Here is a 12,949-nt window from a genome sequence, read left to right as displayed (position 1 = left end):
CTTCTTCGATCACACAAGCCACACTTCGCTGGCTTCTTGTTGACATGAAAGCGGTGGGTCTCCTGAGTATTAGAAAATTTATAGACTGATTTGTTACCGCGAAACATAAACATAACAGCTCACTTTATGCTCCAAAAAGACGAAACTTGTAACGCAACTAACGCTGGAGTTACCCATATACATCGCTGTTTTGTTAGTATTCTTTGATAGTTCTTCCAAATTTTGGTAAAGTTTCTCCAGAAGTCATCTGTTTAACATAATTTATCTAGCCATTGATACAAAATCTCTTCATTTGTGTTAACACATTAATTTTGTTACAAAAACACCCAGTTAGCTTTCATCAATGATGTAGATAAACATAATATCAATGCTACTGGACCTCAGCTTTTGAGTGGGTCAGGTCGCTTGACTAGCTGATTTTGTCAAACGTTTTTTTTTTATTGTTACAAAAATATCATAAAACCGGTCTTGCTTAATGATAACTTGGTCATTTCTTTGATTAAAAATTTGTAGGCGCTCAAAAGAGAACGTTCTTGCTCACCTCTTGAATTAGAAGCTCGTGTGAATTATACGGAGCTCGCCTCGCTCTGGTCGAAAAGTTCAGACTCGTTGAAATTTTCGATTTTATTGGACTTTTTTTAGAAATCAAATTGCCAGTTCAAAAGTTGGTCAATTTGCTCATGAATAAGAGCATGCAACGTCGTGTGAATTACGGCCTGAGCGAAGCGATTTTCGTTGGATATTCTATCTTTTCGGAATAACTCCTGAATTTTTACTCCGATGTTTGCCGTTAACGAACTGAAACCAAGGAATTTCAATTCTCGCCGAATAAAAAGTGCTGGGAAATCAATTGAAAATTACTGAAGTTGTCGTGTTAAAGAGTGGTAAGACAAATATTCTCTTCAGATTAAATCATTGAGCCAGTGGAAGTGTTCAATTTATGAAATATTTGAATTAAAAAAATTCTAATAAAGTTTTTACGATCAGATTGTACACTCTGCACAAAGACGTCGTAAAATAAACTTTTTTAAACTTCCCTATTATATCATCGTTCTACGTGCTGACAATAAATAAATTTGAAAAAATTTACAAATTTTAATTCAACTGTCGTTGCACTAAAATCGTTTTGTATTTCTATGTTCTACCGAAATTGTTTTGTTTTTTTTACAGAGGAAATTTAACCGAATAAAATTAGAAACTAAAAGAAGCAATCGAACGATCTAGTCATTAAATATAGGTATACAATGGAACGATATTGTATGATGACGTGAGGTTCATGCATAAAATCCATAAATCGCACATTGCACTTCGATACGGTCAAATGCTTCCTCCGAATGGATTTTTTTGTTATAATTCATACTTATCATAAGCAAATTCTGAAACAATTTCATGCGACTTTCTTCCACATGCAGTGTATGTACACCGAATATTATACCTATAATCAGAATAAATAAAAAAAATCCATTCAACCGGCCGGCATCTGCATTGAACTACTTTTTCAGCTCTATGCCGTGGCACACAGAGCCGTGTTCACATTATAAAAATGTTATATATATATGTACTGTTCGATGAAATGGATGTGTGTATTTTATAATGTTCTAGGTTTCATATACGTAACATTACACCAAAAACTTTTCCCTTGCCCAAGAAAATTGCTTTTAGTGCTGTTGTTGTGTGTTTTTTTTTTCGGGTGTATATCGATCCAATACATATAATGCCTCGTTGCCAACAAATAATTGTACATTTGCCCAACCCCAATTTTTTCGGAAACTTTATCACGTTCTTTCCACCCGTTTCGAATTTACTGTCTGTCTAAATTTATCGAAATTCGGAGCAATAATTTTCAAAATTCGGAGAAATTGTTTTTTCAAAATTCGGAGAAATATTTTTTTAAATTCGAACGAGCCCGAAGTCAAATCAAATTTTTGTGTGCTGGGCTTGAATGGAAGTTTTTTTTATGTTTCTCTCCCGACATTATAACCCCCCATGATTAACTCGTTACAATATAAAATTTCAATGTTATTCAATATGCGATATGGTGACACATATTGGTTTTCTTGTTTTCAACGCGGTGAACATACTTCCGTTTCGTATGCATAAAATGTTACCGTATAATGACGTAATCGCCAATTAAATTTACTCAACAAATCGAATAAAAATTTCTTTGCAATGAAACAACCATCTGACTCAAAAATAACACTTACCTTTGACAAGCCGCTGCAAGATGATATCCTTATGCTCGGCCGAATGCGGTTCGCCAATGATTATCAACAGATAACTTCCAGTCAATGGGCTCGGTGGTCCCATTCCAACGAGACTGGATGGTTCCGTATTATCACCGTTCTGTCCACCATTTTCCTCAATGGGACCACCGCTGGGATCCCCCATGACCGACTTGCCAGACAACTAATTACCGACACACACACGCAAAAAACACAATCCAAAATTTGAATCCTTTTCTATGGATTAGTTTTGTCGGGATTTTCGGTATTCAAACGTTACAACAGTCACACGTCACCCAAATGGATACCGGGACCAGTTAAAGTTTTTCTAATGGATTTTCGGATTTATGAAATTGTCGCGTATTAAGACACGTTCACACAGCAAGGCTCTATGAAATATTGAATATTAAATGTCTTAATTTTGGACTGTGTCTGTAATGGCCGCACCCGTTCACGCAATATAAATTTTGATGATCTATGCCGTTGGTTTTACTGTCTCGGTTGCTGTTGTCTCGTTCCAATTTATGCGCAAGAACCAGTCAACTGTCACTCCGGAAAAAAAAGACTTACCCCCTTAACACACAAAATGTTTTTTTTTTCTTCACACACAAAACTGGGGTTTTCTTTTCAACTTCGATTTTATTTTCCGTTCCTTTCTTCGGACCGATTTTATTTTATTCAAGAATTTTTTCCTATCTTTCAACACTGCCAAAACCAGACCAGATTTTTCATCAACGGAGTATCGACTTTTCTTTGATTTTGAATGGAATTTTCCCGTATCAGAATTTGTAAATTTCAAAATTTTCCTTTATTTTAAACAAATTTTTATTTTATTTTTATCAACTTTAGACGGAATTTTCAAGAGAATCGACCGGCGTGTACGAAGTCTGAGAGCCAAGTCACCAATATTATACGGCTGAAGTTAGACGGAAAGAAGACAGAAAAAAACCTCACTTCACTTCCAATGGTTTTATTATATAGTCCATATGCGCAATACCATCTCTCGGTATCATATGTTTTTCTGTTCGTGGTGAAACCTCAGTGGGGTGTTTGTTGTTTGTACATAGAAATTTCCCCGATATGCACTCGGCTCTATGTGCCCATATATCCCACTATTACATTCGATGTGTGCAATATTTATATGTACAAATACAAAAGAGTTACATTACCCCACTATTGATGGTGTTCAGTACATAAATGCGAACGGTGTATGAAATCCAATGTCAAATCGGAAGAATCAGCTGTGAAGAGTTCAACATACAATTTGTTGGACACAGAAAAACGCCGGTTTCTTTTATCAGAGTGTGTGTACAGCACGGAGGAGCAAACACATTACATTTTGGAAAATGGAAAAATGAAAATGAGTTAATTGCTTGGCATGGAATGAACATGTATAGAGAAACGATCATGTTATTTATGTTCTTGTCGTTGTCGTCGTTTCGCAAGCGAATGGTTTTTAGCATATTTTTTATATAAATGTGGTGTGTGGAGTCATCTTGATAAGAATCCATTTTTCTCTTTGCGTCAAATGAAAATAAATGAATTGCATGCTGAGATAATGATTTTTCTTCTTTCTGTCGAGGGAATCAATTTTGTAATAAAATAATTTCACTGGTGAAATATTTTAGCATTGCAGACCTATTATGCTTACATGACGACAAGAACGAAAATACTCATTTACATAACTCGGCCAAAAAGTTGCATTTTCGTGAGAGATTTGTTGTTCCGAGACGAAGACGAGACCAATAATTGCACTAAGCAAACAAAAACAGATTTATACATAGATCATGACAGTTAATGACTGGACCAATCAAGGAAGAAATTATAAAACCGATTCCACCGATTTCCATTGAAACAGCACGCTGCTGATGGTAAGTGTACCACGTGCTTAACGTGAATTCTGAACCACGCCTTTAGAATTTTCTCTATTGTGAATTATATCTGCGCCTAAAGTTAGACCCAGATATTTTTACCACATAATGAATAACGTCTCTATTGACATAGTCCATTGCTAATGGGTTGTTTTAATTATGTCATTCATCTGTGTACGGTTGGTTCGTTGAGGGCACCAAACACCACATTACCCCTATTTTATGAAGCTTGGGTGTAAGCTTGGGAAAGTAACTTGCATGCTATACATTGAAGAAAAACCCTACGCAGAACTTGCCACAACCAGTGGAGGGCCAACTTGTCATATTTCATACTCGTTAACCTGTTAACGAGGACTAAAATAAGCAGTGTTTTGTTGAACAAAGTAAATGTCGATAAATGTTAATGTTCTGAAGTAAAAGATTTTGTATCAAGAGCTTCAGTAGGGGTAAGTAAAGTTATGTAGGTAAATCATTTCGACCAGTGTTTCGATCTGTGAGAAAATTAAATACGTCGCTCGATGTTTTGAATTAGTATGCATTTCAAAAATACCATTTATCATCAGGAACGCTACACCAATTTGCACACGAATAAGTCTAGCGAATCATAATTGAAATAAAATTTAATTTTTTTTCATAAACTCAGCCACTCGTGGCTAGTGTTTATTATTTTATCCACCACAAGTTACGGAGTTTTTTTTACGGGGAACGCACTTACAGAAGAAACCTTTTCTGTAGTTATCATCTTGAGGACCCCCAGGTCAAAATGGGGTCAGACAAAAAATGCTGGTATCTTAGGGATTTTTTATGTGAACTACATTCTTCTAGTCTAGCTCCACTCCTCAAGCTCCCAGGGCGAGAATTTACAGAGATTTTCATGTTTTTTTTGGTTCTCTTCTGGACTTTTAGGATTATCAAGGCAATAGTAGGTTGGTTCCTAAAATTTCATGGTCCATCCAGAGCGGGACATTTATTGTTTTTTTAAAGTTATTCTATTTGTTGAACAAGAAATCATCCAAAATTTAATTCTATAATTAGGAAAACTAGGTTTTGAAGGTACATGGATGTGAGGTTTGGGAGAAGTGATGTGAGGATGTCTACGGATGTTAAGATCGGACTTTGTACTTTGTAGAGGTCTCTCAATATTGCTGGCAACTTAAAATAAATGTAAATTAGATTCGTAAAGCAAAATAAACGAAAGAAATTTGTTATTTAAGGGAAACGGACGAGAGGATTAGCTGAAGGGGAGAGACGATGACTAAAAGAGGAGATCAATAAATGACTGACTGAAGAACGAAGAAAATTTTCAAACAATCTCGTACGGGTCTACTTAGCCTATGTTGTTTATCTTACGTATATGATAATGACTTACAAAGGCTTGAATTACAGAAAATTACTCCATCACGTACGGTCAATATAAAGTCTCTCCGCCAGAAACACAATTAGTTTAATTAAATTTGATGAACTGTTGCAACTAATTTAATTAAATTAATTGTTTGTCCATAAACTGTTACGACGAACACATCAGTTTCTCTGCAGTGCATATTCATTATAAAAAAGCTCAATTCAAATTGCAATTATCAAGGAAAATAATGAGTCGGGTTATACTTTGTTCAGCTCTACGACAAAATTTCTACTCGAGACATACATCAATTGCGAAAATGGGGGTAAAATTTGTGCTATTAGTGGAACGTTACACCATCATCGGCACACTTGTGTGTGCTGCTAGTGCATTGCAATTATGTGTATTTTTACACTGGAAATAATTTCCCCTTTCGTTAAACATGTGTGCACACACGTATTGAACGTACCATTTGCGCAATCGTATTGCCGAAATGCAGACATAATATTCCTGACATCTTACGGTAAATGTAATTAATTCGGATTTTCAGTTGATGTCTTTATTACACGAACATCAGGCTGCACAATTTAGGTCTCTTTACAACACTAAAAGAAAATGATAAGAAAATGCATTCTCATCGGGAATATGGCATGTGGCAGACAGTCGACTAGTCGTTTCATTTTAGATGCCGGAACTTTTTCTTTTCTATTATTCTGTCGCTATTCGTTATACAGTTGCAACATCTTCTTCTCACCACATTGCCAACATTCTTTTCCGGTTGCCTTTCGATACGGTGTGTCGTAAATATTGTTCGTCATCCACTAAAGTCTGATGTTAAAGATTCCTTTTCCGTGAGGAAAATGGGAAATGTAATGTGGTTTTATGAGCACACAATATCTCATCGAATGATAACGTCAATATTTCGAACTGTTTTAGTGCTGAATCGCCTCTTTCACACGTAAATGGTTTCGTTTGAAAGGATATTACACTGGGGATATAGCAGGGGATATGGTCATTCACCATAAGTACTTCAAAACAGTAATAGACACAAATGGCTTTGAAAAGAGCAATCAATATCGTTGTCCATTTGAAAATGTTCTATAAAAATCCCAAATGAATCAATCGACGTCATTTTTACTGGACATGAAGACTAATCTTCTCGAGAGTATTGCATGATAGATTCATTTTTGATGAAACTCGGTTTACGACTATTTTCTATGTTATTGCTAGGAACAGTGCTTTGGTCCCCAAACGAGTTTTAACATTAGTATATGTGAAGGAAAACGAGTATCTAGGGTCGTGTATCTACGGTTTACCTTACTAGAGTATGGGCGATGAATGTGCTAGCTTCTCTAAAAATCTAGGGCTTCAAGTGTAAAGCATTCAAAAGAGTAACGATTTTTGTGAGAGCGAAAAGAAACTGGAACGCTTTTGATCACCTAGATGGTCTCCTATAATTGATCAAAGAGGTATGTAAACCAAATTGTCGCAAAGTACATAAAATAGGGTAATTGGCATTCGACTTGGATTGGATTGAATTGGATGGGAAGGGGATTAGCCTCTAGTGGGCCTGTTGTGCTATTGCGCAAGTCACTTGATCATATGAATTGTGATTTTTCATCATATCTTTCCCGACTCAGATAGTTCGACTTTCTTTAGTGTAATTGACCGGTAACTGACAGCGATCATAGTAAGAACTACTCTATTGACATCGGCAATATTTTACTATTTTGCTAGATGCTTTGCCTTGTTGCAAATTTTAGATGAACGGCCGCTTGATTCTCCCTGAATTACTGAATTACCGCATTGATCTTCTAGACCAATTGCAACAACACATTTTTAAGAGAAATACCTACGTCGTATAAAAAGCGACCGACGACGGTATTTTGTTTTTCTTTTTATCTGTTTGATATATCACATCAGATGAACTTGTGCTTCTTATCTGCAACAGTTTTATGGTCCCGAAATTCGTTGAGCAACGATGATTGCCCGTATGTCTCATTCAAATTCAGCATAAAGGTGCTGTTGTTTAACCAATATTGTTGGAAAAATTTGTGCTGGAACTCGATACAGTCGTTTCCTTTAGACAGTTTAATAAACCAACAAAACTCAAAATATTTACCGAAAATTGATAAATATTTGAAAATTCCGAAAAACAAAAATTAAGATGAACATTCCTGCGGATTTTTGACGTAGTTTTAGTCCAGTGAAATTGACTCGCACTTGATTTTCGTGTCGTAAAGATAGGTATAGATAAGACTGTGGAACTATTTATGGCTGCGATGTAAAACCTTTTGAATTCAAATCTTATGCAGTGACGAGTTTGCTGCTTCCAAACTTTTATTTTTCGACCATAGTAAATGTTGTGAAATGGTATACACCATCGATGAAGAGTCTTCGGGAAATGGACCATCCAAATCTTCACACACATTTGAAGAAGCTGTTACACTTATCGGTAAGTTTAGTACATGTCGGCTAAAGCTTTTTAATTAGCCGGAACCATTTATTTATCATTAACATCCCTCGAAGTTTGAGGCTCGAACGTCTCTACTATAAAAATACTGATAAACAAAAAAAAATATTTTAAAAAGAGAATGGAAGGCAATCTTGAAGACTAAATGAATCTTGAGAAATTCGTGGAATATTTTCTCTGTGTTTCGATAGACCTCAGAAATAGCTCAATCACACAAATCAATTCGAAAAATTGGAACAAGCCAAAAAAGTGAGAATGTCACCAGGGATGTAATGACAGGCAGATAATGTGATATTATGTCCCTAATACCAAAAAGATGTATTTTTGACCCAGGTGGGACAATCGATTTCGGTACCGTGATACTCAGGCGCACCAAAAATTCAAATTCGTAACAAAAGTTGACACAACTGAGACGAAAAAGTGGGAAAAACTGTATTTGTTTTGTCTCTCCATCCAGTGAAAGAATGTGACGTTTTTGGCTCGCTAGAATATAAAATAGATTTATTTGCCCACTTTCACATAAAGTAAGTTCAACATTACGACCTCTGATGTCATGACACATTGCACGCAGTCGAAAAGGTTCTGTTATTCTAAAAAGTGTATAGCCTGCATAGTCGAGCCGAAGGCGAGTACTATCGAACTTAACTTAACAATAATGGACTCAGAGCCTGTTTTCCATCTCGTATCTTAAATTTTGTTTTAAATTTTCATCTCGAATGATTTAAGTCGGATCCAATATGCTACCAAAGACTGACTCTTTGCACAAAAAAATTATTTAGAGACAAGAAGGCAATCAAATAAAAAAAAATCTTTTTTATTTCAATAAACAGGCAATGGCAAATTCCATTTCATATTGCTGATTGCGACCGGATGCTCTTTACTTGGTATCACAATTGGTCTGTGTCCGAATTGAACATAAAATTTAATTCAAATTTGTTTTCTTAACATAAGGCGTAATAATGGAAGGCCTCAACATGGCTATCGTTTTGCCGGCTGCAAAATGTGATATCGAAATTACAACCACCGAGCAAGGACTAATCAATACCGTCGGCTTCATTGGTGTTGTGCTAACTTCTCATTTCTGGGGATTTATGTATGAAGAAGTGGTAGGAGTGATAGAAAGATTATTGGTTTAAACAAAAAATCATAACCATAGGTCTGACACATGGGGGCGCCTGAAGGTGTTGAGGTTTGCACTGTTTTGGGGATTCACTTTTTCTATAGCCTCCAGTTTTGTTACAACCAGTAAGATGCTGTTGATAATGCGATTCTTGGTTGGATTCTTGTAAGTTAAAGTTGATTCAATCGGTTCTCTTAAAAAGGGGGGCTATAGATGGAAATAAAATTCTCTCTAACTCTAACATCTAAAAGACAAAGAAATGTTTAGTCTTTCAGGCGTTCAAGCAGCGGCACTTTTGTACCTAGGAGAATTCCATTGCTACAAAAATCGTGCAAAATATGTGACATTGTGAGTTGTATAGGTTTGACTATTGTGTACTGAACGACATAGCATTCTTCCTTCCAGCGCTGCAATGTTTATGCCAATGTCGATTGTATACCAACCGGTTATGGGCTGGCTAATTATGACCATGGACTGGAAGTATACTATTCTAGGCTTCGTTTATCGACCGTGGCGCTTGTACATGGTGTTAAGCAGTTTGATAAACGCCTTTGCTTACTGCCTTTTTCTATTCCTACCGGAGAGTCCAAAATTTATGCTTGCAATGGGAAAGCCGGAGGAAGCGTTGGATATTTTAGTCATCGGATACAAAGCCAATGGAGGAAAAGATGTGAGTCCGAATGTTCGAATTTCCACTATTTATTTCTTTGCAATCCGTCGTTGCAGAAATTTCCAGTGACCCAAATTTCGCTCGAATCGATTGGTTCGAATTTGGCCGATACTCGTAAACTGGGAGCAACGGTCAAAATGATGTGGGACCAAACGTGGCCGCTGTTCAAACCGCCCTATTTTACCAACATCATTCTGCTGTGCTACCTGGCGTTCGTATCTTTTTTTGTGGGTCACGGACTCTACATGTGGTATCCACAGATTTTGGCATTGTCTTATCCGAATATGAATGCACGGCTGACAATGTGTGAAGCTCTTGCAATGACTTGGAGCAAGCAAGAGTATGAAATAATTGACACAGTGTGAGTATCAATTCGCTGGTTGCATTTGTTCAGAACATATACCTTAAATCGTATATAATTTTCACAGAACAAGTGAAGTCATTGAATTCAGTTGTCAACTCGAGAACGATTCGACGACCTACCAAATCATTCTGGTGATGGGATTAACGTTTTGCTGTATTTATGGATTGGTTGCGCTGAATGTTAAGCGATGCGGGAAGAGCCTTCTATTTCGTACGTTCAAGATGGTTTTAATGCCTGTGACCTCTCCCATTCCAAATAAAATATTTGATGTTCCCGACTTTCTACAGCAATTTGGCTACTAGTTTCCACAACGACTACTCTTTGTATCATTTGGGCCGATATATTCTATTTCCATGTCGTTCTAACAATATTCATGATCTCATGCGGATATTGTGGCAGTATCATTACAGCTGTGGCCGTTGATCTCTTCCCAACACATTACAAGTTTGCGAAAAAAAAATATTTTCGTTTTCCTTTAGCTAAAAGTATTGACTTTCTTTCAGGGGTATGGCCCTATGTTTGGTGATGATGTTCGGACGGATAGGTATGCGACAATTCGTTCAAAAAAAAATTAGAATTTTGAAAAAAATTGGAATTCTTCAAAAAGGTGCTGTTGTTGGAAGTAATTTCGTGGGCGCACTTCTTGACGGTGAATGCAGTGCCATTTTTACAATAAATGCGTCGCTATTGTTAGGTGATCCGAACCTCAAAAAAAGCCACAGTCCGAGGATCTGAGCTAAATTTTAAATTTTATTTTACAGTTGCAACTATAATTTGCTTTATTGTTATGCGAAAGACTGATTCGATAATAGAAAACAACTCGTAGCTCCTGCTCATACCATGCTGATCTTAGAGTTAAAAATCAAAGACGACAAAAATAAGCAACAATCTCTGGCTATTGTGGTATTAAAGTTAAAGGTCTTGTCTATGTCGAAAGCTCCACTGATGGTGGTGTTATGCTTTCCCTCTGTGAATAGTTAATTTGAGTATTATTGAATTTGTAGAATTTTATGCTATACCGATAATAAAGGTTTTTGCTTAAAACATCCCGTCTAAACCGTCTGAATACCTTCTTACACTTCTTCGATTTCGTCTCAAGCCCCATACACCATCCTGTTTGAAAACGTGATCCAGTCTTTTATAGTTTAAACTATTACTTTCTGCGTCACACATTTTCGGTGCTGTCTCTTTCTAGTACCCAACTCTCTATTCCGTCTAAACATTTCATCCGGTAGTAAGACCTAACATCCTAGGAAATGTCAAAATGGCCGAAAATCCATAAAAACAATCTACCAACCTAACCCTATCAAACACTTTCACAATTTCCCGACATTTTTCATAAATGTCATTAGCTCTCAAAGTATATTGAAACACTGAAGCTACAAACCAGAGATGAGCCGGTTATCCGAAAAACCGGAATTTTCGGTTCGGTTTGATCCGAGCCAAAAAGTTCGGTTCCGTTTAAACCAAACCGAATATTCCGGTTTTCCTGTAAAACAATAAGAAATTAACCCAGGCTCGTCAAAATTGATTAATTTGATTATAAACTCACTGAAAATAAGTAAAGGGAGCAATTGTATACAATTTGTATGAGAAATCATTTAGATATATTTTCTGATTTCAGTACAATTCGCATTGCTCCGTTTACTTACTTTCGGTGAGTTTATATTCAAATCAATCAATTTTGACGAGCCTGGGTTAATTTCATATTGTTTTACGGAACACCGGAGTTTTCGGTTCGGTTTGAAAATTCCGGTTTTTTGGATAACCGGTTCATCTCTGATGCAAACCCTCAGCGGGTCAGAGTTATTTTGGATCCCGATTTTCAGGTGAATTCATTTTTATAATGTTGTAATTCACCTCACTACTTACTGCAACTTGACGCAATACAAACCTTAGACAAATTATATATAGACTGGAAAATACGAACAAAATTACGTAAAAATTGTGTCCCCGACATGAAAAACGAAATATTTGATAGTGTGAAAATTGGTGGGCAAATTAGCGCGAAGGTTTCGAAATTTTTTGCTACACAAATCTTTTAAATTAAAAAATGTATAAAATGTTGGAACGATTACCTTAGGGATAAGGTTGGAACCTTTCAGAGATGGAAGTGTACTCTGAGAAGAGTGATTTATTTCAATGGATTAAAATATTTTGAAAAAGCTTCCGTGAAAAATATTTTCGAATCAGCACAATTTTGACACAATTCATAAAAAACACTTGAAAGTTGAGAAGTTTTTTCTTCTCTTAATATAAGCAACAGTCGAAAAAAGCGTCTACACAATATTTTCACAGTAAATTAAAGATAAATTGTCGCGAATATTAAATAACAACTAAAATTTACATTCGCAATACTGGATTTTCAAAATACTAAACTGACAACTACCAAAAATGTCATCGCCTACATGTGTTGGTGTAAAATTCTACGTAAAATCGTACGAAATATTCATCTTATACAAACTGATGTTGAGGACATAATTTACCGTACGAAATACCACTCTAGGTATGATTACTCTAAGACGCAAACGAACTCATTATGTGTGCAACGAAACGAAATTCACCTGAAAGTAAGGATGGGTACGTAACTGCGGATTCGCATTAGCTTCACTGTTTATATACTTTGATTGCGTCCTACTCTCAAAACCATGAGACTTTTGAGCTTGAATAAAATATTCTGGCCAGAGAGTCACAATAAAATTTTCAATTGAACGACCTGTCGCAATTCAATATTCAAAATAGAAAATTTGACTCAAGACTGTCCCTGATCAAGACCAACGAAAATTTCACTTTCAGAGTTCATTGTTGATGTAAGAGTAACAGCAATGGCTTTTTAACAACAATTTAGCTTCTCCGTCTCCACGAAACGTGGACCACGATTAAATCCCTT

At 36.2% G+C, this 12,949-nt stretch overlaps 2 protein-coding genes across 3 annotated transcripts in view; one reads left to right on the top strand and one right to left on the bottom strand.

The window, feature by feature from the left end:
* LOC119084307 (microtubule-associated protein futsch) overlaps nucleotides 1-3,125 on the bottom strand; it is a 107,779-nt gene extending 104,654 nt beyond the window's left edge. Inside the window, exons 1-2 of one of the 2 annotated variants that reach the window (XM_037194227.1) lie at nucleotides 2,670-3,125; nucleotides 2,205-2,611 (exon numbers count right to left, since the gene is read on the bottom strand). In XM_037194227.1, coding sequence (XP_037050122.1) covers nucleotides 2,205-2,388 — 184 coding nt within the window. In that variant the 5' untranslated portion in view covers nucleotides 2,389-2,611; nucleotides 2,670-3,125. Of the gene's footprint in view, nucleotides 1-2,204 lie in introns of both variants that reach the window. The other variant, XM_037194226.1, reaches the window with a different exon arrangement.
* Nucleotides 3,126-7,539: 4,414 nt separating this feature from the next.
* On the top strand, nucleotides 7,540-11,103 carry LOC119084308 (synaptic vesicle glycoprotein 2B-like). Its single transcript, XM_037194228.1, has 12 exons — nucleotides 7,540-7,887; nucleotides 8,736-8,789; nucleotides 8,857-8,998; nucleotides 9,062-9,190; nucleotides 9,293-9,373; nucleotides 9,431-9,695; nucleotides 9,752-10,056; nucleotides 10,124-10,269; nucleotides 10,347-10,503; nucleotides 10,563-10,603; nucleotides 10,667-10,753; nucleotides 10,821-11,103. Exons 1-12 carry the CDS (start codon nucleotides 7,803-7,805, stop codon nucleotides 10,883-10,885), a joined length of 1,557 nt encoding a protein of 518 aa, XP_037050123.1. The 5' UTR covers nucleotides 7,540-7,802; the 3' UTR covers nucleotides 10,886-11,103.
* Nucleotides 11,104-12,949: the final 1,846 nt, after the last annotated feature.

Source organism: Bradysia coprophila, unplaced genomic scaffold (assembly GCF_014529535.1).
Source record: "Bradysia coprophila strain Holo2 unplaced genomic scaffold, BU_Bcop_v1 contig_732, whole genome shotgun sequence".
In the NCBI taxonomy this organism is placed as follows: domain Eukaryota; kingdom Metazoa; phylum Arthropoda; class Insecta; order Diptera; family Sciaridae; genus Bradysia; species Bradysia coprophila.
The sequence above is the reverse complement of the archived record's forward strand: the minus strand, read 5'-3'. Positions and strand labels throughout refer to the sequence as shown.

Bases quoted from the DNA above. Each gene is read 5' to 3' on its own strand.
- LOC119084308 (XM_037194228.1), top strand. From the start codon at position 7,803: ATGGTATACACCATCGATGAAGAGTCTTCGGGAAATGGACCATCCAAA. The intron at 7,888-8,735 runs GTAAGTTTAGTA...TTCAATAAACAG, and splicing joins AGAAGCTGTTACACTTATCG to GCAATGGCAAATTCCATTTC. The intron at 10,504-10,562 runs GTTTGCGAAAAA...ACTTTCTTTCAG, and splicing joins CTCTTCCCAACACATTACAA to GGGTATGGCCCTATGTTTGG.